The 22,555-nt window shown below is 39.3% G+C and overlaps 1 protein-coding gene across 2 annotated transcripts in view; it reads left to right on the top strand.

Moving 5' to 3' along the window:
* The window catches only part of COL4A1 (collagen type IV alpha 1 chain), a 128,138-nt gene that overhangs the window by 25,179 nt on the left and 80,404 nt on the right, over window positions 1-22,555 (top strand). The window contains exon 1 of one of the 2 annotated variants that reach the window (XM_039384747.1): window positions 18,761-18,921. The exons of the other annotated variant lie outside the window; for it this stretch is intronic. Coding sequence (XP_039240681.1) covers window positions 18,919-18,921 — 3 coding nt within the window. The 5' untranslated portion in view covers window positions 18,761-18,918. Of the gene's footprint in view, window positions 1-18,760; window positions 18,922-22,555 lie in introns of those variants that run through there. 2 annotated transcript variants of the gene reach the window in all.

Below are 22,555 nucleotides of genomic sequence, written 5' to 3' on the forward strand. Positions count from 1 at the left end.
TGCTGGGTGCTGTGCTCTCCCTCCCCTATGTAGCTTTAGCTATAGGCAGGTGTGAGGCATGGGGCCCCTGGCTGCCCAGGATAAACCTGTTTCTGTTCAGAGGGGTTGCCATGTTTCTGACCTCAGACAAAGTAGGGGACAGAAGTAAGCCTCTGTTTTGTCCCTTTCTTCTCAGAGAGAGGACCCTGTAGCTGTCGAGAGGATGAGGGTGACAGCAGGGACTCAATGAAGGGAGGGAAAGGTGACTGACAGTGGTGGTCAAGTGAAGATGTAACATATGGGAGCCCTAATATTTGCAGCCTTGTTGTGCTGCCTCAAGTGTGACTAATGCTTGGAAGACTAATGGTCAGTTGCCACCATTGATCTGTTAATTGAAGATGGCTTTTTCTTAATCTCCTGTATTGCAACATGTTGGAGATGTGCGTCACTAGATGTTTACTGTTGAAGATTACTGATGTTCTTCCAGACTGCCCTGTGTATGCTCAGTTTTGAAAACTTTAGTACAATTGTTCCACTGTGGATTTAGAAACATATGTTCAAGGGTATATATCTTTCATATTCCATTTCTGCAGCTGCAAACAAAAACTTGGTACTATCTCTTACTTGAGGGAAAAAGTAAAGAACGTGCTGTACCCATGGATGAGTCATGATTCATTTATTTTCTATGAGAAATTTTAAATGCTGTATTGCATGACCTTTGTCATCTTTGTGTACAGTGGAAAAAGTATGCCAAGCCAGGAATATCAATGAAAGTCTTCCCAATAACCAAAAACAGGCAAGTGAGTTCCCATTGGGTGTTTTCTTTTTTTGTTCTTCACTAAATGGGTCTTTACTGTGGAACAAATGATGATGACTGCCTGAGAATTTACAAGCTAAATAAGCTTTGAGATCATACAGCTGCCTAGACTAACCAGCATTATCTGATCTTACATCAAAGGAATGGGGCTTTTTTGGTAGGCAAACTGAGTCTAGAGCAAACATGTCTGTTTCTACGTTTTGAATTATTTATATGATTAATTACTGGGTAATATGGATAATGCATTTATTGAAAGTGTGTGTGTAGCTATGCCCTGTTCATTTGGTGCTGTACTGAAATGGATAAAAAATGGTAGGGGAAAAATCAAACCTTCACACCTAGACCTGAAATAAAGCTAGAACGTTTAAGACAAGGTGCATCTCCCAGATTCGTTCCCTGTCGTGCTTCGAGTAATGTTATTACACAGTGCACTGTGTAACGCAGCAAGCATTTCTCATCCACCCCGTTTCCCCCAAGCATGTGGGATTCTTTTTCATAGAGAGTTAATGTTTGGCTTGTAACTAAGCTAACAGCTTTCTACAGCTTGCTCTGTGGACCCAAGCATGCCCTATAATGGATTAGATACACGTCTTTAGAATAGGAGGGATAATGTGTCTGCTGTCCAGGGATATTTGTGGGGGTGGCAGAGAAATCAGAATGGACAGACAATAAAATGCTCTTTCATTCATGCCACAATTTTCATGAAGTTTCATAATGCTGTTTTTTGTGAGCGCATATTTTCTTAGCCTGTGTTCTTGTCTTACAGTTTTTGTTACTTAATATCTTGTTTATTTACATACATCCTGCAAAAATGAGCCCTAACATAAGGATACATCAATTGCCCGGTGTAGCATTTTTCATAGGAAAATGGGAAATTGAGAGTAACTTTTTAAACCAAATAGGGATATTTTAGGAGTATTGGTCTGTTAAAGACCAATAAGTTGAAGTAGAGTCTATTTGATAGACTTGAGGATGCTTTGGTAGGATCTTGCTGGAAGCAAGACTAAACAGTTAGTGTTGTACTTTTACGCAGCATAAACTATACAACCACAATGAGAAAAACAGAAAGCATAACTGGAAACTAATTGAGAGGTTCACTAAAGCGATTGAGGGAGATGGAGCACATTACACAGAAAATGGCAGTGAGGCCAAATTACTAGAAACCTTTGAAGTACCACGGGCACGTAGGAACAAATTTGAAAAGGGACGAATGAGATAAAAGGAGCTTGGGGTACATAAAGGAGTATATAAAGATATACTCCTTGTGCTTGCACATGGTAAGAGGAAACCAAATGCAAGAAGTTGCACCTTAGTAATTGGAGATAAAAACCTCATGATGAGTGAGGCTTATATGTTCAGGTGGTTAACGCATGCATCGTCAGGAATCTGAGCTATCTTGGGAGGGGAGCAAGCTAGAACCTACTTAAATTAGATGGTTATGTTAAAAATATTTGACCTTCATGACTCAGACTCATGGCAGCACTCACAGTCTAGTTTTTTTTTGAGCTAGAGAGCCATCAGACGAAGCAGTCTCTCTCTCTTGCCCCTGCCCACTCCCAGGAGCTTACTCCCACTCCTGAACTCTGCCCCTTCTTGTGCTGCTACAGGAATTCATCTAGTTTTGTGGTAAAGAAGGGCAGGGAGTTGATTTGGCTCAAATGTTTTGATGTTTCAAGAACCCTTTGCTATGTTAGTTTTTGAAAAATGGCTTTCACCAACCCAGTCCACTGCATACTTGTGCTGCTAGTAAGGAAGCATCAGGGAGAGGTCTACTTTTGATGACTGTGCTTACAGGTGATGTTAGTGGACCTACAGCATGGCCTCATGAACTTAAACCTGAAGTTCCAGCATATAAGAACTACCAAGGTGTAGTTGTATGTTATGCCTGACGCGATCGACTCTATCTCCTTACTCTTACCACTGTACTCTTATTACTCCTCTTGTTGCTGTAACTGTCTCAGTTCAAGTTCAGTAGCCTGTGGAAAACAATTATTCTTTTTAAAATAGTCTTTTTTGGTGGGGGATGAACAGGATGAACAGGATTCCTTATGGTGGCAATGAGTTGACTGAGATGGACTCAACTCTTACCTTCTGCAAGTAGGGTGTAACAATCTTACAGTTGTTAGCAGCTACCTTTGAGAAGTGATGCAAGGTAGGAGTTGTGGCAGAGCAGCTGTAATAACCCACTCTAAAAGCTGGGAAAAGAATATCTGTGAACTAATCCAGACTACTCTGTTTTTCTCAAGTTCCCAAAAAGGTCCCTGGCCGACTAAACAGAGTGGAAGCACACGTGTAAATAAACACCCACACGGCTCATGCTGGCACCAGCTGTATTAAATCAGTTCAGTGGCTCTGTAACACAGTAGCAACTGGAGAGTGGCAAAGCAGCAGATAACAGTGAGTTCAGTAATGATTTTAGCATATCTGATCTACTTCGTGATGCAAGTGTCATGTGCAAATGTTGGGTCAAATGATGGAGGGAGACAGTACCATACTGTCCGTCATGGGAGGCTTGTGTACCCTGTCTGGGAAAAAGGAGGGACATCACTCCTCTGAAATGCGAGAAAAGAGAAAAAGCAAGGGTCTTGAGATATATAAAAAGTTGTTCATAAGTGGGTAAGAATAAATTCTCTCTGTTCTTCATTACATTTCTAGGAGAACAATTTGGGTTAGTCATTAAATTGCGAAGTTTTAAGAAAGACCAGACAAGTACTACATGAAGCAGGTGTAGTTGATCCTCCCTTGGGACAGTAGGCTTAGTAGCTTCTTGGGTTTTCTTTTTCAGATACTATTTCCTAGTTTTTCAACTTAAAAAGGAAACATGGTGCTTGAGTGCTAGTGTACACCGGCAGAAATGAAGATATCTTCAGAGAAATTTATTTTGCTTCAGAGGAGCTGAAGGACTGTTAGGCATTATGTGATGTCCTATAGTTGTCTCAAACATTGGTAATTAAACTCAGTTTCGGTGTGCAGCAGTGAACACTTGGAAAACTAATCAAGCCTATTCACAAGCTATATTCATATATTTCTTTGCTCCCTATCTCCCCCTTTGTAGGATGCAAAAAGGAAGTCCTTTAAATTTTATTTTTTTTTCCCAAAGGAGGCTATGGGTGATTGTTACAAGAAAAATGGCTTTACTTGAGTGCACCTCAAACTGCATGAAAAATAAATGGACAAAAGGTTTAGAGAATCTCTAGCTCTTTCTTTAGGATTGTGCACCAGGTGTAGAGCCTAGCTGCCTGTTCCTCCTGACCCTTGGTTTACATTTTTTTCAGATCTCAATGAAGAAAAGTGCAAAAAAATCTTTTTAATTAAGGAAGAAACATTAATGAAGATTTTCTTTCATCAGAGAAATAGGAATTTTAGAAATGCACTTCACAAAAAAGGTCTTTACCTCTGTCTGATGCTGTTCTTTCATGGTAGCTAAATTTATTATTCTCCCAGACTCTTCATATTGCCCATAACTGTGAATTTTTAATCATCTTTGAGACTGAATGCTCATGGGACTTATGAGGCTGTTTTGAAAATCTTCAGTGAACGTGGCTGAACTGAGTGAAGACCTGTTTGGAAGCAGAAAGGAGTTTTGATGTTTCTCAGGGCAAGGGATGTGTGTTGCCAACATGCCCATCAGTGTCGAAGAAAACTGGTGTCTTTTGAAAGGCTTTTTCCTTACCCCTCTTGCTTGCCCTCTCCTGTAGCACAGCTTCCTGGCACTGCCTACATTTTGCAGAAAATATGTGTATTGGGGCAGTTAAGCAAGAAGACAGAGCCAATATATTGTTCTCTGAATTTACTTACCATATGACCTTGCACGTATCTGTGGTTTACATTAAATTACATGAGACACAGATTTAGTATTTCAGGGCAGTTTTTTTAAGCAATGTATTTGTTATGAAGATAATGCTTCCCCTAGTGGGAAAAGGAAGACTGTATTGTTTCGGTGATGTGTCTTTGTCATTTGAGATGACATTTCAGAGCTTAGACTTTGTGTGTGTAATTATAATAAAAACCCCAGATCTTTGGTAGAGGGGCCAATAGAGGGGCGCAAACAATTATTTTATTTTTTTAGTAGTTTTCGTCATTACTTAGAAGCCAAAAAAAAGATGAAAACTTAGCTCATGTTCCCCCTGTACTTAAGATTTACAGACATTTTAAATGCTGATTCATGAAAGTCAGTCAAACTGAGAAGGATTTTTGACAGCAAAACAAAAAATTTACCGTGGGTTAGAGTTGGGTGGCAACCTTACATGTGTGTCAACATACCCAGGCTGGAAGAGCCAGGGATGGACAGATATACCTCCCTATGGCATCCTCTTTTCTTTTAGTCCACAGTCTTGACCCAGTCTCAATTTTCTGCTCATCTGTGGCCCATCTAGGGGACTCCTCTTTTGTCCCAGCTTGTCTTTTCTCCTGACATCTACTCACCAGTCTTCTATCAATCAAACTCCTTCATATTCTCCAGTTCTCTGTATCTGATTCCCATACCTCTGCTGCCTCATCAACAGGAGGCTCTCATGATTCCCTTGCTAAGGCCACTCTTGCTCTATCTGCCCTGGGTTGCAGCTAATGGCATCTTCACCTTTCTCTAGGTACCATGTTGCTCTTCTCCATTAGTCCTGCAAGGTTCTGAAACTGCCTGCAAGTGTATCCCCTGTCCTGCTGATCCCGAGGCTCCTTTGCCATGCTGCCCAATGTATGCTACTTCTGGGAGGTTGCTTCATTTTTTATCTGCTGATCTTGTTAATTGTAGTTCAAGGGCTGTCTTTGTTCTGTTTTTCCCCCCTGCCGATTTGCATGTAATTTAATTATGTTGGTACTTGCAATGTATGTATATTTAAAATAATATTTTATTTTTTTAATTAGTTCTCTGGTTAAAGCCTGGATACATGACGCTAGGCCAAGAGAGAGTAGAGCTCATCCCAACTGGTTAAGCAGCTCATCCCAAGTTTGCTGCTGAAGCTGCTGTTCTAAAGAATGCTGTGTTTTTTTCTTAGAAATAGCTTCTCTCTTCTTTTAGTAAACCATGTTGAAAGAAACTATGGAGTGTGGTCTGCTCTGAGTACTATTTCAGTAAATGGGTGACAATACAACCAGATAGTCCATTTGTCTAATGAATGCTGGTAGTGGGAGCTTATCTGATTTATGTCTTTGGGGGAATTCATTAAAATGAAATACATGAATTAGGAAGATCTACACAATAACTACAGTTTTTGCCTCCATTGGCATGAATATCCAGCTGGCCAACTGAACTTCCAACATTGTCAACAAAGGAAGTATAATGGAGGATTATTTTTATATGTTTTATTTCTAGATCTGTTACTCTAATTCCTTCAGTAATGGAATAAAAGTGTGCCATGGTTTGGAAGTATCTTCATTACCCCTACTTGAATCATATGGCCTGTTGATGACCTCAGTCTAAAAGGAAGCTGTTTCTCATGCAACTCTCCTGGAAGTCAAGGGTTAAAAAGCTATGTAGACAAATGGTGACTGACCATGTTTAAGAAAATTTCACAGTGTCATTTGAACCAGTATAGTTAATACTGGGTCAGAGTTTACAACATTTCCTGTTTTCGGGGCTTTGTAATTGTAATCTAATCTCTTTTGGTTTGGAGGGGAGATTAAATCATTGCCAGGGACTAATTTTCTAAAACTGAAACTACATGAAAAGTCAGCTGGTCTTGCTTGAAAGTGAAAACATAAAGTGAAGTAGAGTAGGCTTCTATTTTGAAGTGAAAATAGGAGGACAAATATTACAGTAATTGCTGAAAAGCAGTTCAACACATACCTCTCAAATGTTATTTTCTCTAGGTAAGGGCAAAGACTTTGTAAAAATCCATTTCTGTAATAATCCATTTCTATAATCCACTTCTCTAATATCTTAAGTATCACTTTTCTAAATCCTGAAAGTACCTTTCAAGAATTCTTAAGCTAGTGCCCGTAAACTTAATTTATTTTTATAGCAAATTTATTATGGGATGTGCATTTCTAGGAGTTATTACAAATGAAATAAGATATTTGATGCCCAAATGGCTAACATGCTGCCACCATTAATTTAGAATAAAGACATAACATTAAAAATTGAATCTGATAATACTTCATTAGTCCTACATATGACTCTCCTTAAACACGTGTGAAGCTTCTGTTCTAACATTCCTACTCTCTTCTTTATACTTCATCATATTTCTGCTAAAGGGTACCTTACTTGCTAGGCTAATCTTGAGAATGTGCTGTGATTTGAAATGTTGCTCCTGCAAAAACCTGCCTGGAGGAGGAACTGTTGGGACAGTCTCCTGGCTCCTTCTGCTCTTCCTTGCCTCTTGGGCTCAAACAATTCAGGAGGTTATTGAAAATAGGGCACAATTGGAGAGGGATGAAATGGAGCATATATACAACACACAGAATGTGCAGACACAAGACTAAATTATTAATTTCTCCCTATTTCCTCATTTCCCTGTTGCTAAAACATCGTACACTTGTTGTTATGAACCTAAGCTGACAGAAGGGTAGAGGTCTTGAGGTATTTTTGTATTGTGAAAATGAGCAAGACTCTGCTAATGACTTAACTGAGGAAAAAAGTGATATCACTTAGATATGAGAAGGATTACAAAGGTTTTAACTGCAGGAAAAGCTTCAGTGAGAATTGGAGCTATGTTGAGGCAATTGAATAAGATAAGTTTCTGATCCATTTATTGTTGGTTTTTTTTAAACCATGGGAATCCCTTAGTGCCTGGAAGTTTTGTTAGTCTCCAGAAAACTGATGTAATCTAAAAATGATACACTTCCCCACTCTTTCACTCTAGTTTTCATACTCCAAGGAGTTATAGAGATTATATTACATGTACAGTCTCTTCCAGCTAACTTCTTCCACCTCTCAATTATCACATTTCTTTTCGTAATTGATTATCCTCAGGCTGGATCTAACCTGTGTCCTAATCTCAGCAAGACCCTGCTTAACATCTATTTGCATCACCCAACATAGATACAGCTGTGGCTTCCATATGAGTGTCACTTATGTATGAAGGACTCAGGATTGTCAGACCTGGTTATTAATGCCCTTAGTGTTATCATAGGCAGTGACAAAGCAAAGCTGTTAGTGACTCTTAGGACAGACCACGTCAGAGAGAGAAGATGAATAGCTGTTGATAAGAGGAAACAATTGTATGCAGTATATTTCAGACACTGAGGAGTGGGGTGCTGTGGTCACAGTTTGTCTTTTTAGGTGGGTTTTGGACAGCAAAAGATGACATTATCTGTTCCAGAAATGGATTTAAAGAAGTCCCTGTTACTGGAAGGAGGAGCAGTAACTGCCTGATTGCTGCTGTAGAACCAAACATTCTGTTAACTAAAAGGAAGGGTCTTTCCTACAGCTGATCCTACTGGAGGAAAAAGGGATTCCCTTTCTGGAAGTATGCTGATTACAAAGTATGTATTTCTGTTCTGTGTAATTGTGAGTGATTATCACTTCTGGCAGTCATCTCAGAAAATTATAGTAATTTTTCTGAAAGATACAGATGAAACTTTTTTTTTCTTGTCAGGAATAGTTTCCACACAAGGATTTTCCTCAACTTCTTTTGAAAGGCAGATTTTGAAACTGGGATTTATGATATGGCAACTCTGCTTTCTGAAAACTTACGATTGTACAACTGATTCATTGACTTATGAATCACATCTGGGAGGTGCATTTATACACTACAGTTCATATTGCAAGTTACTTTGCTTTAAGAAAGGTTATGTAAACTACCTAATAGGCTCATGAATTTCCCATACATTATCCAGGTTACTGGCACTGCATTTACATTGCTAGAACAGCTCTTGCCCCTTTGTGGTTATCCAAGTCCAAATCTTGTTGCAGTATGCAGTTAAAGAATGTGAATTGGTAGAGTAGACCAACAACTAAATATTAATAGTGCTGCATGCCTTCTCAAGGTGTAACAAATCTGTTGCATTACCATACAAGTAAGCTATGAAATAGAATAAAGTCTCCAGGGACTTGTCACTGGTGTGAAAGTTTCCACATAGGACGTGGCCAAGGCACACCACAAATTGCCAAGAGCAGGATTAGGATGTGAGCTGGCAATGTGTCCGTTGTCCCAGGTGTGTGCTTGTCCCTCATTGTGTGCGTACAAAAGAAGCCAGTCTGAGTATTCTTCAGAATAGAACAACTTGAACATTTGGAGACCAGTTTAGTTTGAGCTTTTCATTGCCAACAGCACTCTTAGGACATTTTACTGCCTGTGGTATCTTCTGGTCAGAAATAATCAAAAGCTTTCTGTGCTTTTACACTTGTTTGTTAGAGCCTATTTAAAGTTTGCTTGTGATTCAAGTATTTAAGAGGTTTCAGGGCATGTTGTACATATATTACAAGTAGCACTTGAAACAGAAAAGACCAAAAGAGTTTGCAAGGAAGGAATAAATTATAAAAGTCAAGGGTCCTTCTCTCCTGTACATTAGAATGAACATTTTCATGAGGTATTTGAAATTAATCACCATTGTTAAGAGAAAGCAAAGAATTTTTAATGCGTTTTTCTGATTTATTTTTTTTTAAGGGCATATTTTTTAAAAATGTTCTGTTACTCCTCCACAATTATCTAAAAATTCTGGAAATAAACATTTGAGGTTTTGCAAAGATAAAATTCAGATGCTTGCTTCTTTACAAAATGGTGACACATGGCCATCTGAAAGGAAGGAAGGATGTGAAAAATAAGACCAAAGGAAGAAGGATGCTGTCTTAATGAGTATAGCAGAATCTTCTGTGGTACTAATTGCTTGATGTTTCCATTTTCCTCCAAAGGCTATTTTTGTATAGATTTTTTTCCAAGGGATGAAATGGTCGTTCCGTGATCTGAAGTGTGATACAAGATAGTTACATTAGGCCTAATTTGAGTGGAGTAAAAGCATTCATATTTTTGATGTGTACACTTCAAGACAACTATTCAATACATCCTGTGATGACCTGCTTCTGAGATAAAAACAGATTTGTATTTTTATTTTGCTGTTAACCTGTCTTTACCTAAGCAACACTTTGGTTGTGATATTTTGGATTATTTTAGAAAATCTGCCGAGTGAAGAGACATGAGATGACTTCATAACATGCTGTTTTTAATAGAGGATGCAAAATTCTTATGATGTGAGAAATAAAAATGTTGAATGCATATACTTCAGGAATAAATAAAATTCAGGATCGTACACTGAAGGTAAGGGAATTTGTGGTAGTCTTGTTTTATTTTGGTCAGTTGGAGTGCCTCCTTAATTCTTAAAGCTCTTTGACTTGGAAAGTTGGAAAAAGTGTAGTCATATTTACTAAACAAATGTGTGCCCAAAGTTGTGCTCTTATAGCCAAATCTAAATGAGTAACAAGATTTTTCAAAGTTTTTGAGTACTCCAAAGTTTCTGATTGTATTGTTAGGTGATGTGATACATGCAACACACGTTGAAACAACAGGTTTGGATCTACTTAGTGCCCAGCAAATTTGAAAATTGTGAAGCTTATTTTGACTTGTACAGAGGAAATACTGGTACTAATGTTAATGCTAGTGCTAAACTAAACTTGGCAGGTGTTTTGTCCAGTGGTTTCTCATGATTTTATTTTTTAAAATTGGATGCTTTAAGTGGTGTCCCCATCCTGAAATATGCTGATTTAGTTGCTCATAACTTGTTGGATGTTCAGAACCTCTTGAAGGTGTTTTGACTCACGTGGCCTATTTACCATCACTTCTGTCTCTTTTTTGAAGTTGTGGCAAGGAGTCAGATACTATGGGTGCTTATCAAAGAAAAAAACTAGATGTATCTTCTTTCAGTCTGGGTCCATTGGTTTGTTTTGGCAAATGGTATCCATCTTCCTAGCCATTCTGCTGCTATATAAGTTTCTAAATCGTTGTGGGATATGTTCCTTCTGGGAGATGCTGTGTCACAAGTACGTTTGTGATGACAGATGCTTGGAATCTCATTTCTGTTGAAGTCTGTGAATTGCAGATAAGTTTTGCTTTTCTTTTTTTTTCCCTCCATTTTTTTCTTTTTTTTTAATTTGGAGTTGGAACCAATGACAGATAGAATAAAATTTCAATGCATGACCTTAACTGTGTCCTTGTGCAGATGCCTACAGGTTCTGCAATCTCAGTATCCTTCTCCTCCACCTTCCCCAGCTCGGGACAACCTGGCTCTGTTCTTTGTGTCGCTTTTATTTGTCAACCAGAACTCCTAATTGTAGAATCATAGTGTATCCTGAGCTAAAAGGGACCCACAAGGATCATCAGAGTCCAAATCCTGGCCCTGCACAGGACAACCGCAAGAATCCCACTACGTACCTGAGAGCATTGTCCAAATGCTTCTTGAACTGTCAGGCTTGGTGCTGTGACCACTTCCCTGGGGAGCCTGTTCCAGTGCCCAACCACCCTCTGGGTGAAGAACCTCATTCTAATATCCAACTTAAACCTCCCTGACACAACTTCAGCCCATTTCCTCGTGTCCTGTCACTGGTCACCAGAGAGAAGAGATCAGTGCCTGCCCCTCTTCTTCCCCTCACGAGGAATTTGTAGACTGCAATGAGGTCTCCCCTCAGCCTCTTTTTCTCCAGGCTGAACTAATTAAGTGCCTCAGCCACTCCTCATATGGCTTCCCCTCAAGGCCCTTCACCATCTTCGTTGCCCTCCTTTGGAAGCTCTCTAACGGCTTAATACCTTTCTTATGTTGCAGTGCCCAAAACTGCCACAATATTCAAGGTGAGGCCGCACCAGTGCAGAGCAGAGCAGGACAATCCCCTCCCTTGACTGGCTGCCGATGCTTTGCCTGATGCCCCCCAGAACAGGTTTGGCCCTCCTGGCTGCCAGGGCACTGCTGACTCAGTCAATTTGCCATCCACCAGGATCTCCAGCTCCCTTTCCGCAGTGCTGCTGTCCAGCCTCTTGTTCCCCAGTCTGTATGTACATCCAGAGCTGTCCTGTCCCACATCCAGGGTTGCCCTATCATGCACTGCAGTGCTATTTTCTTGCTTTCCTTTCTCCAGTTTAAGTGCTCCAAATAGTGCCAGCCTAGGATGATGCTCACAGAAGTCATGTCAGGTGATGACAGGGGTGTAAACTCTTCTATTTCTGATTACTCTGTGAGCTACTGGAAGTTGCTCAGTTTAATTATTAAAATGCTTTTATATAAGGTAACTTCTGTTTCTTTCTAGCACTTTATATGACTTCATTTAAATGCTTTATCTTAATAGGGTACTTCTCAAGCCCAAATTATTTTACTCGAAGATCAAATAAACTATTAGACACAGAGAACAATAAATATTATAAAAACTTAATATAAATAAATATCTCCTTTAAAGCAAGCAGCAGTGAAATTAAGGGAATAATTCCCTTGTAAAACTGTTGCTTACATTAAGTCTAGTTAAAATATGCTAATGGTAACTTTATCAAGCAGATTTAATCTGCCCTAAAACCTTGAATTATTTAGTAACGGAATTTTTTTCTGTTTTAACTTCTGAATTACATAAGATATAAAAATGATACATGAACAAATTCAAATCAAGTTACCATTATCCCTGTGCAAGAAACATGAGCTGAGCCCAAAGCAAATGTGATTTTAGTTTAAAAGAATATTTTTTAATAATTACTCTTCAGTTTTTATGACATTTATACACGCTTTTTGATCTTTGGTTTGCAGATTTCTGATCTATGGGACAGTCAAACAGATGACACTTTTTAAATAAATAAAAAAAAAAGCTAGAGGATATCCATAAACTCATTTAACTCCAGTCTGAAGAGTAGTGCCAAGAGTGAAAGGACCCCTGATAGTCATGAGCACTTGCAACACATCTGTAAGGCAGCACTAACAAGTTTAAGGTTACATATAGGCAGCATTGATGCCTTTTTGGTTAATGAGACCCTTTTATTAAGTAGAGGTAGTGATTTTAATGACTTCAGTTTTCTTTAATTTTTCACGCACTGTAAATATGAGATTTTCTTTAGTGTTGTTTGGATGTGTGGTTAAAAGTGTGGTCTGTTCTAGAGAGCAATTTGGGAACACATCTGGCGTGTTAAGGATGTTGCCATAAGAATGACATGTTCTGAACTCTGAGTTTTAATGTGACTTTTGCAGATGTGCTGGCATTGAAAGGCAGTCTCGTGATGTGACTTTGAGTGGTTTTACTTACATTTATCACTTTTATTTCTGTTTTTTTGAGGGCACTTGTTACTCAATATGGTCAATATTTGCAGTTTTTGTAGTGAAATTATTAAGCTGAGCATTTTTTCATTCATGAATCTACTTGGCACGTTCTGAAACAGCTAGACATTTGTCATTTGCAACCAGCTTTAATTCTAGCAAAATGCTGGTTAGTTAGGACTGTGAGTGTTCACGTTTCTTTTGTACATGACTTGAAGACTTTCATTACCTGAGGATAATTTTTTTGGGTTTTATGCTTGTATGTTAGTGCTGGGAACATACTGCAGATTGCAGGGATCTATGCTTGAGGATGATGGATAATTAGAAATTTTAATTTTTTTTTAGATATATTCTGGATGACATATCTTTCAGAGGTGTTCACACGCTGGGAAGGTTTTAGAAAAGAGCATTGGAAAGCTCCTTTTCAACATCTGCCTGAGTCCCCTGAAATTTGGAAATTATGGTATAAAGCCACGTTGGTAGTGCCACAATGTATGATCATCTTTGTAAAGTCAAGAAGCCTGGCTAAGCTTGTATCACATTACAAGTAACTGGTATTGTGAACTCGACAGTATCTGTAATGATACAAAGTTGGTCAGCCTATTTTGGAAAAAAAAAAAGGACATAATATCTTACAAACCAATATCAAATGGGATTATTAAACAGAAATCATACAGGTATAGAAAATGGAAAAAAATTATTACTTTTTTTCAAGAATAATTTAGATAAGCATAACTTTAGAGATACTTTGAACCTTCTTTCACTAATGCTAATAAAAATTGAAGTATCTGTTTTAGTAAGTGGAAGTTAGAATACTGGAGAAGGGCATATAATCAATAATACTTCATTTTACAGGTAAACTCCTTGGATCTCCATCTTTTTTTGTCACAATAGCATACAATAGCTCATAAATTTATCAGTTTGCCAATTTATTTCAGGGTCCAATAAAATGGTAAGTGCCTTTGATAATTAAAGTACTTGTGACACCTATGTCAGTCTTAAATCCCCGACATCAGACTGTTGCTAGACAGTTCAGCCTGTGGTCCTGCTTGCATTGTTGCCCCTCCACTGTGGCAACATTTATTTAATTGATCTCATCATGAAGGTAATTCAGTAAGCTAAACCATACCATTAAAAAAAAAGTGGGAAAAAAAGTAGTTTAATTCCAGGATGAGTTCGATGTGTGGCAGGACAAGAGTAGGGCTAGGACTCCAGAAGGGAGAGGACAAATCTGTGGCAGGTCTCACCAGCTCTGGTCTCCGTGGCTCTACCTGTTATGACCCAACCCTTCATGGAGTCACAGGAGGAATGGCCTTTGTGTGTGTCCTTCGTCCTTCCATTTGAGTGTTTCATGCCTCTTATTAGCGGGATCTTTTTTGGAAGAACTCTGAAATGGATACTCAGCCCTCTTCTATAATAGTCCATGTTTATTAATTTTGATTAATTTTTTGACAAAGGATGAGATCTTTAGTATTGACCTTTTACTGGATGAATGAGCTTATTGGTTCTAATTCTAAATAACAAGCATGGATTTTGAAGACTATTTGTGTCTGCTTAATCAGTGGAAGAAATCTTGTTGCTGAAACATTATCTGTCTGCTTCTTACTGTTTTTAAGTGAAGTGCTCGCAAAATATTTACATCTCCATGTTCATCAATATTTTCACTTCTGCTGACTTCTACGTGCAGGAATACAGGTTAAGCATGTTTAATTTTTTTCAACTATAACTTTTCCATCACTCAGGAAGTTGCCATAGAAAAGAATGGATTTTCAGCTTCTCTTCTAAATCACATTATTTCCGTTTCTGCAATGAAAGCTATTTACTTTTCTTTTTGTACCTAATTAGTATGGCATTTTTGTAAACTGTCACATATCAACCACTTCCCTGGATGCTCGTGAAGTATGTTTTTATTTACGAAATTCAGTCAGCAACTGAAGTGGTACAATAAAAATTGCGCTGTATACTTTACGAGAGGAAAAAAGTCAATTTTTGTCAGCTTCCTGTCTAGTCAACAAAGAAACATAAAAGAAAGAGAGGACTGACAAATTTGTTTCCTTTTGCATCTGGCAACTGTTGCACACTAAAATAATATTTCCTGTAGCTATTTTGCTCTGATGTTCCAACATTTAAATTTTACTAAAACTGAATTTTCAAATGTCAATTTGGAAAAAATATGGGTTGGAGAAAATTTTGTCTGTTTTTCATTTGCACCAGACAAGTAAATTAGAGTACATGTGGATAGTACTGGTTTTTCCTTGTGACTATGTTTTAAAAATGTCAAAAGCATCCAGTTGACCAGCCACATTACTAAAAGTGAGTTCCACAGATGAAAAATAATAATAAAAAAAAGCTGTTTGACAGTCAGTCTAGATTGTTCTTCCGTTACTGACTTTGAGACAAATTGCGCTTTAATAGATATACTTATTTGCTATGCCACATGCATTTAGAATGTCCCAATCCAATTGCAAGTGAAAATGGTTTTGGACTAAGGAGCTATATTGTAAAGGAAAAGCTGACACTATAGTTTCTACAGGTATGAATATTCTGCTGTATTTATGTAACAGTTGAATTCAGAGCAAAGTAGAGGGCTCGGGCTGCAAGATGTCAGGGCAATAAAAGCCACGCTGATGATTTGCATTGCATTTCTCTAAACTCCTTTATGCCATAAAGCTCTTAACTAAGAACTGAATCCAATAGGAGGTGTAACTACGACAAATGTGGATTTAATGGGACAAAATGTGGAATTGAACCATCTAATTTGCACCTAAGCCCCCTTTCCATGTAATTTTGATGTTCATCAGATGAATGAGGAAGACAGCAACATCCTGAAAGGGATCTGATCCATCCACTTCCTGTGAGCCTAATGCACATGAGTGCTCTCAGTTCTTTCAAGTCATGCAAGTCATTGTTAGCTTTCACATCCCAGTGTGGTGATACTGCTGCGCATCAGCTAGCAGACGATGTGGACTCTTCTCCATACCTCCTAATTCTCAAAGAAGTTGTGCAATCCATAGATAAGGCTGTGGTAAAGCTCATCTTCATTTTTTTTTTTGTGAAGTCAGGTAGAAGGGAGTAATAAACCATCACAGGCTATGGGTGCCCGAGTGTGTTTGTTAAAGACAGAGGCTGTTGTTGATTGAGGGAAGTTCTTCCCTGCTTCTGGCATTGTTTGTGCAGGATCTAGAGCCAGGGCCTTCCTCCAGATATGAGGTAGTGCCTCAGCCATGGGGCAAAGTTCTTGCACAAAAAACTTGTGAACTGAAACAGTGATTTGGGGGTTGTTTTTCAGTTATGTGCCCAGTTACTTAACTTCACATGTGATTTGAGGGTTGAGGTTTGTTCTGGGGTCTTTTTCTTCTCCTTTTTCCTCATCCTGTTTTCTTCCCTCTAGACCCTTTCTTAAAGGACACCACCTCTTGGACAAGACCCTGAGTCTTACCACTTAACTGGTGCTTCTCAGAGAGGAATAAAGTGACCTTTGGATCATTTGTCTGCAATAGCAAAGGAAGGAAGAAACACTTTTTTGACTTCTGTTTAATCATCTTTGTGCTTCTGAGCAGGAGTTGAGTCTTCTCTTCTGAGCAAGGGCTTTTGTAAAGCTGTGAGCTTAGCATTTAAGAGAAGTACCTCTTGCAACTTGTGGCTCTTCAACAGTCATGACCATATCCATCTGGAGTCTTAAAGTATGCAGTAATGTCCTTTGAAAGGTAACTTGAAATGAGTGGAGCATTTCTGAGGTGTGCAGAGTCTTTAGGAGAAAAGATGCTCTTGTGTCCTGAAGAGAAAGCAGCTTGTAATCGATGACATCCTGGACAGGAGCAAAAGACAAAATTCAGTGGCCTTTCAGGAAGCAGAGCAATGCTTTCCCTTATGGCTTTTTAGGAGTCCAAACAGATAAATTATTAACAATGTCATTGCAAAAAATATTAGTTTAACTGAACTAAAGGTGTAAGTCAGAGCTTAAGAGAAGATGCCCAGGTGTTTTGTTGACTGGCAATTTGTTAAAATATTTGAAAACAAGTGCATAGTAGAGACTTCTGGTACTGCTTCCAGTGCAGAAATTATGGTAGGGTTATAATGCAAATACTCTGAAAACAGTTTTCATTTTAGGAAATACTTTTCCAATTTTAGACCTTCCCTGTGACACTGCAGTTTTTAGAACTGGCTGTCTTCAACAAGTGGCTGAAATTTTTCACCAAAGCAGTTAAATGCAGCTTTTTTTACTGTAGCAGTGGTATTGCCATAGGATGAACCTGTTTGGAAGTACTTTGAGATCTGTGAGGAAGAAAAGTGGGTTTATAGAATGAATTTTTGTGTATTTTGGCTGGCTGCTAAGTAGACTAAACATGCTACATGCTTTTTAAATCCTGTGTTTGACAAGGATGTTGAACTGCTTTGGTTACTACTGCTGTTTCCAGAATACCATAAGGTTCTTAAAATGTACCAATTAGTTGCTCGTTAACAATCTTGTGACTCTTTGTTGAATCTGCTGGTCAAAGTGAGGCCATCACTACCTTACCTGTCTCCTCCTCCCAATGTTACTGAGGGGCTGAGTGAGCTAGTGTTGTGAAGTATGAACAATGTATTTAAAATTGTTTAAATTAGTTATTACTATTTTGTTGTCAGAATTTTTGAAAAGGTTGAGACTCCTTTTACAAGAAAAGACAACTTCACATGTTTTACTCAACAAATCGTTTGGACAGTTCTGATAAATTTATGCAATAAAAATTGCATACATTCTGGTAGAACTTGCTACTCCTTAAGCACTCTATCTTACAGAAAGCTCCAGGAAGGGTTTTAATGTTGTATATACCTGCAATATGCCATGGAGGTCAGTGGGGTCTTCCGTTAAGGTTTTCCTTGTAGAAGCTGCAAAATTTGCCAAATCTTCTTGGTAATGCCAGGCTGGGCTGTGTATTCTGGATGTTCATGCTGTGCAGGTACAGCCACAGCTTTAGGGGGTGATTGCAGCACTGATCTGTCTGCGCTGAGGAACCGGTGCCAGTGCGTGGTTTGTGCAGAGCCCTTGTTGCAGGTGCTGCGTAACCACATAAAGCCGCATCGTTTCCTAAGTTGTGCAAATTCAGACTTGGGGAAAACCAAAGAGTAAGGAACTGGTGATGGGGAGCAGAGGACTAAGAAAGAGAAAGTGGACACCATTCCTGCAGCCTATGTAACATGGAGGCAGGAGGCCTCCCGGGCAAGGCCTTGCCTGGAGTGGTTGTGTTACTTGCAAGTGCACACAGCCTCCTCCGCTGGTGATGGGTCACACTGTCAGAGGGTGTTGTAAGGAAATTAGGAGCTGCATCAGTGAAGATGCTCAGAGCCACCCAGACAAAAGTCATGCTCAGGTGGTATGAATTCAGGACACGGCAGTCTGTGCCTGTACTAGAATATGTGTCACCTGGGTTTCTTATCTGAGCTCAAAGCTAGAAGTCCAGTTAATCTTCTTGTGCTTTTCTCACATTCTTTGGTGTGCATCCCCACTAAGAGGACTTTGCTTCTCCGTTTATTTAGTCTAGGCAAGAATGGCAGAGGCCAAAGCCTCCAGCTTCCCAGCACTGTGTTGTTTTAAAGCTGTTACTTTTAAATGTATTTGTTTATGTTGATGTTTATGTTTGTCAGCTAACGGAAGGGAAAGCACTACTCATGGATATGCTGTAAACATTTGCAAAACAGCTTCACCGATTTCCTGTGTCTCTCTCTTGAGGCATCTCCTTTGCTTTCAGGTTTATGAAAATGCCTTGAGGGGGGCCGAGACACAGTAGGGCTGTGTCTCCCCTGCAGACTCGCTCTTTCACTGCACTCCCTGATATAACCGTGGCTTGCTGGGGCCAGGCGAGTGCTGGTTATTAAAGGGAAGACTTAGTGATGGCTGTGGACAGTGTGGCAAAGAGATGGCCTCTTCATGAAGACCCAGAACCGTCCCCACAGTCACAGGGACAGTCCTGGGCCCTTCATGACCCATGGTGAGAGTGGTTGGGAGTGGTTGCCACCATGGCAGCCATCTCTTCCCGCATTGCCCAATGGTGCTTAGAGAGGGCCACTGCCTGTGAGAGGAAGGAAAGAGGGAGTCCACCTGGGCAGTTCCCTCTCATCCCGGTCATGCCTTTGGGTTGGCGAAACATTGGGAGATGGAGGGTACCTAGGGAGGGCTGCATTGCCTGCTGGGCTGGTGGCCACTGCTGCCTCTTCCTCGGCCTCTGCCTAGTTTTGGTGGCATTGCATTTTGCCTGCCTGCTGGTGCTGTTTTGGAGCAGGCTTTCAACAACACTGAGCACCCATACTCAAACTTATTATATATACCACCTGTGCTTGTGAAAATGGGGTTGTGCACTGAGCAGTAAAGGCACAGGGACCAGAGAAGCTCCGAGACATTTCTAGAAAGCAGTGAAGCCCTGCGCATGTGGGCTTACTGCAGGGATGGCAAGGAGACTGTCATCTGTCCCCCTGGTGCCACCAGAGTCAGAGGCAGCAGTTACAGGACAGCATTGTAATGACACTGTTTCCAGGTTATGGCTGGATCCCATCTTGTACCTCTAGAAGGTCCTGAAAGTGGTTGTGTGGATCCATCCCATAAGTCAGCAACAAAAACAAAGTTGTGTGATTTGTTACAGAGTCCACAGTCTCTCTGCTTCATAAATAAGACAGAAGTTTGATGTTTGGTTAGCCTTCCACTTGTATGCCACTAGTGATTGCTAATGCCAGTTTTGACAAACAGGCAAGTTTAGGGCATTTGGATCTGTGCCGTGTGGGACAAGGAGCAGTTTCCTTTGTGCACTCCAGAGTAGTTGTATATGAGGCAAGTGGTTAAGCTCTAAAATGGCCATGGGGGTTCTGCAACAGAATTTTCTGTCCTCCCTGCAGATTTTTCAAATTAACAAGATGAGGAATGGGAGCTTCTTGCTTGTATCACCTGGCTCCAGTTTGCCCATCACAAAGTGGAAGAGCACAGGGTGGATTGTTAGCAATGATTACCATAATCAAATTTAGAAAGGGTCATGCCTTTTGAAATGTATTCCTGAAAGTGCTTGTCACTGGATGTTAGAAAGCCCTGGAATACGCTCTAGTCCTCAGCTGTCAGTGGAGTAACACCAGTGACTGCAACACCAGAGGATCCTAGTGGAACCTGGAATTTTTTTCACTTCTTTGAAGATAAAACTGAAAGTAGAGTTCTTAAATAGGAAAACAGTACAAAACCTACTGGATCAATACTGACTTGGTAAATACAGTCATCTCTGTTTGCTGGAGGCTAAGTGGTGTCTGACAGTCTGTGGAAATAAACCTGCTAGTAGATAATGGTCATGGGAGGCTTTATATTTTTATGATAATGCCATGAGTTTGTATTCACAAACTAGTTATTTGCTTTGAGCTGTGCAGAACTGAGTGCTATAATGTGATATTCTGAAAATTTCTCTAAGTAAGCAAATACCTTGATTGTTTCCAGAGCTTCCTGTAAAAGAATGTAGTTAGAGGAAACAGTTGCTTTAAATGTCATTTTTGTCCAAATATGGAACAACAGAAATAACTATATTTCCTGTGAACTAACTGGAAGCCCCCTGGATTTGCATTACTTTGTGAAAATGATGTTCACATCACCAACGGGAAAGTCATGTTCACAGAGCAGCTTTCAGGGAATTCCCATGACCCTACCTCCAGGATAGACCCTTGGGGAATTTGGAAAAGAATGTAAAAAATGAGATCCCAACAACAAAACATTTCAGCTCCAACAGTTTGATATTCTTTTGACTCAGAAGACATGACTCTTTTTTTTAACATATTTTAAGTGCAGTACTTCCAACTGATGATAATTTGCAAAATAAATATTTCCTGAAATAATTAATATTAAACATTTAAAAATTTACTAATATTCCCTTGAGTGACTAAAGTACACTGGAGATCTCAGATAAGAATCTGTGGTCTGTCTGCAATTTTTGTATGAACATCCTGCATGATTCTGATAATACAAAAACCAACAACAAAACAGCCCTCCCCCCAGCCAAACAGAGAAACCCTGCCAAAAATATATAAACAGCCCACTCATGTTCCAGTAGCCATAATGATTTTTTTTTCCAATTGCATTTTAGAGTTTTTCTTAAAATCAGCTGCTTTTCTGAAAGTTGTGCAAAGCTTTTAAATAAAACCAGAGTTGAATTGTTGTGATTCGTTCAGAATTCATCCGGCATAGTGATATTTCAGACAATGACTTTTAATTCCTTTCAGATATTAATGAATATGTTAATTTGGGAATCTAAACTTAAAAGTTTTCTTTAAACTAATAGGGATACTTAATTCATACACTGTCATACAAATAATCATGAAGTTCCACAGTTTTCCACTGTGTAGGTTTTTTCCAGGAGATTTTTCATCTGGTCTAAAGCAATCCCTAGAAGACATATTAGGAGAGTGACTCTACATTGACAGAGAAATGAGTGGGGACTACTTCTGCTTCCTTCTGTCCTACTCGTGTGCATCAGCCTACAAGCAAAGAAGGAAGGTCTTCAGGAAAATGAGTATTTTAATTCTTATCCATTCAGGGTTTACTGAACCTTTGGAGATTTTTGGGTTGCACTTACTTCCATTACTTAAATATAGGCGTCTGGTGCCTTTTGAAATATTTACATAGACTGAGCAGATATGACCAGGGACCTAGGGGAGAGCGGTGCTGTTCCACAGGACATCTGGAATGGCACTGTTTGCTGTCCTCTGTGAAGACTAGATCTACAGAAAATTGAAAAGACATGACCAGGAACTTTAAATAGCTACTGCATGACAGAAACTTCCAGTCATTGCTGATGAGAGCTGAACTTCAATTGGTGACCTAGAGGGTGAAAGCTGTAAAACCAATAAGCCTTCCCTTGGTTTGGGGAATTCCCTTAATAGTCATAACTGAAGTCTCCCCATGATTTGCTGGGAAAAAAGGGGACATGAAGATAGGGTGCCAACTGTTTTGTTTTGCTTTTTTTTTCTAATAGGGAGAAAAAGAACTTAGGAGAGGAGTAAAGACTGGAGCTTGCTGACATTATAAAATAATAAAATGTTCCCTTTTGTTCATTATTTATCTGTCTGTAGAGATCTGAAATTAATGGGTTTACAAATGAAATGAGAATTGTGCTCAATTTCTGATCTTTGCTTTAAGTCCTGAAAATATAGCAATGGCAGATGTTTCTTTTCCTGAGCCATTTTAAGAGTTGAAGTTCAAATCATCAGTCCAGGAAAACTGGCTTTGTGTCAAGTCCTACAAGGGAGTATAACTAAATTTTGCTAATTTGCTAGTACAACCTGTATTTTTTGTTATCCTCTTTGTCCTAAGTAAGTAAATCAGAAGTTTTAGCAACGTGATTTTTTTCAAAGGTATTAATGGACTGCAAAATCAATTAACCAAAATATTAAGGTTTACTGGAATATAGCAGTGATTTCCTCTAGTGGTACTCTGCACACAAAAGAGCAGTTCAGCTAATTCAATAGTTCATCTAAAGGATGAAGACAAGAATAGTAATACAGCCAGGGAGCTATTTTGACATTCTGTAAAGAGAAGAAAATATGAGGGGAATGCAAGATAAGTGTCTTGCAGTTGGCATCACCTCCCTGTTTCTGTATTTG

The sequence above is a fragment of the Pipra filicauda genome, unplaced genomic scaffold, assembly GCF_003945595.2.
Source record: "Pipra filicauda isolate LSUMZ 115617 unplaced genomic scaffold, ASM394559v2 scaffold115_size4368891_pilon, whole genome shotgun sequence".
In the NCBI taxonomy this organism is placed as follows: Eukaryota; Metazoa; Chordata; class Aves; order Passeriformes; family Pipridae; genus Pipra; species Pipra filicauda.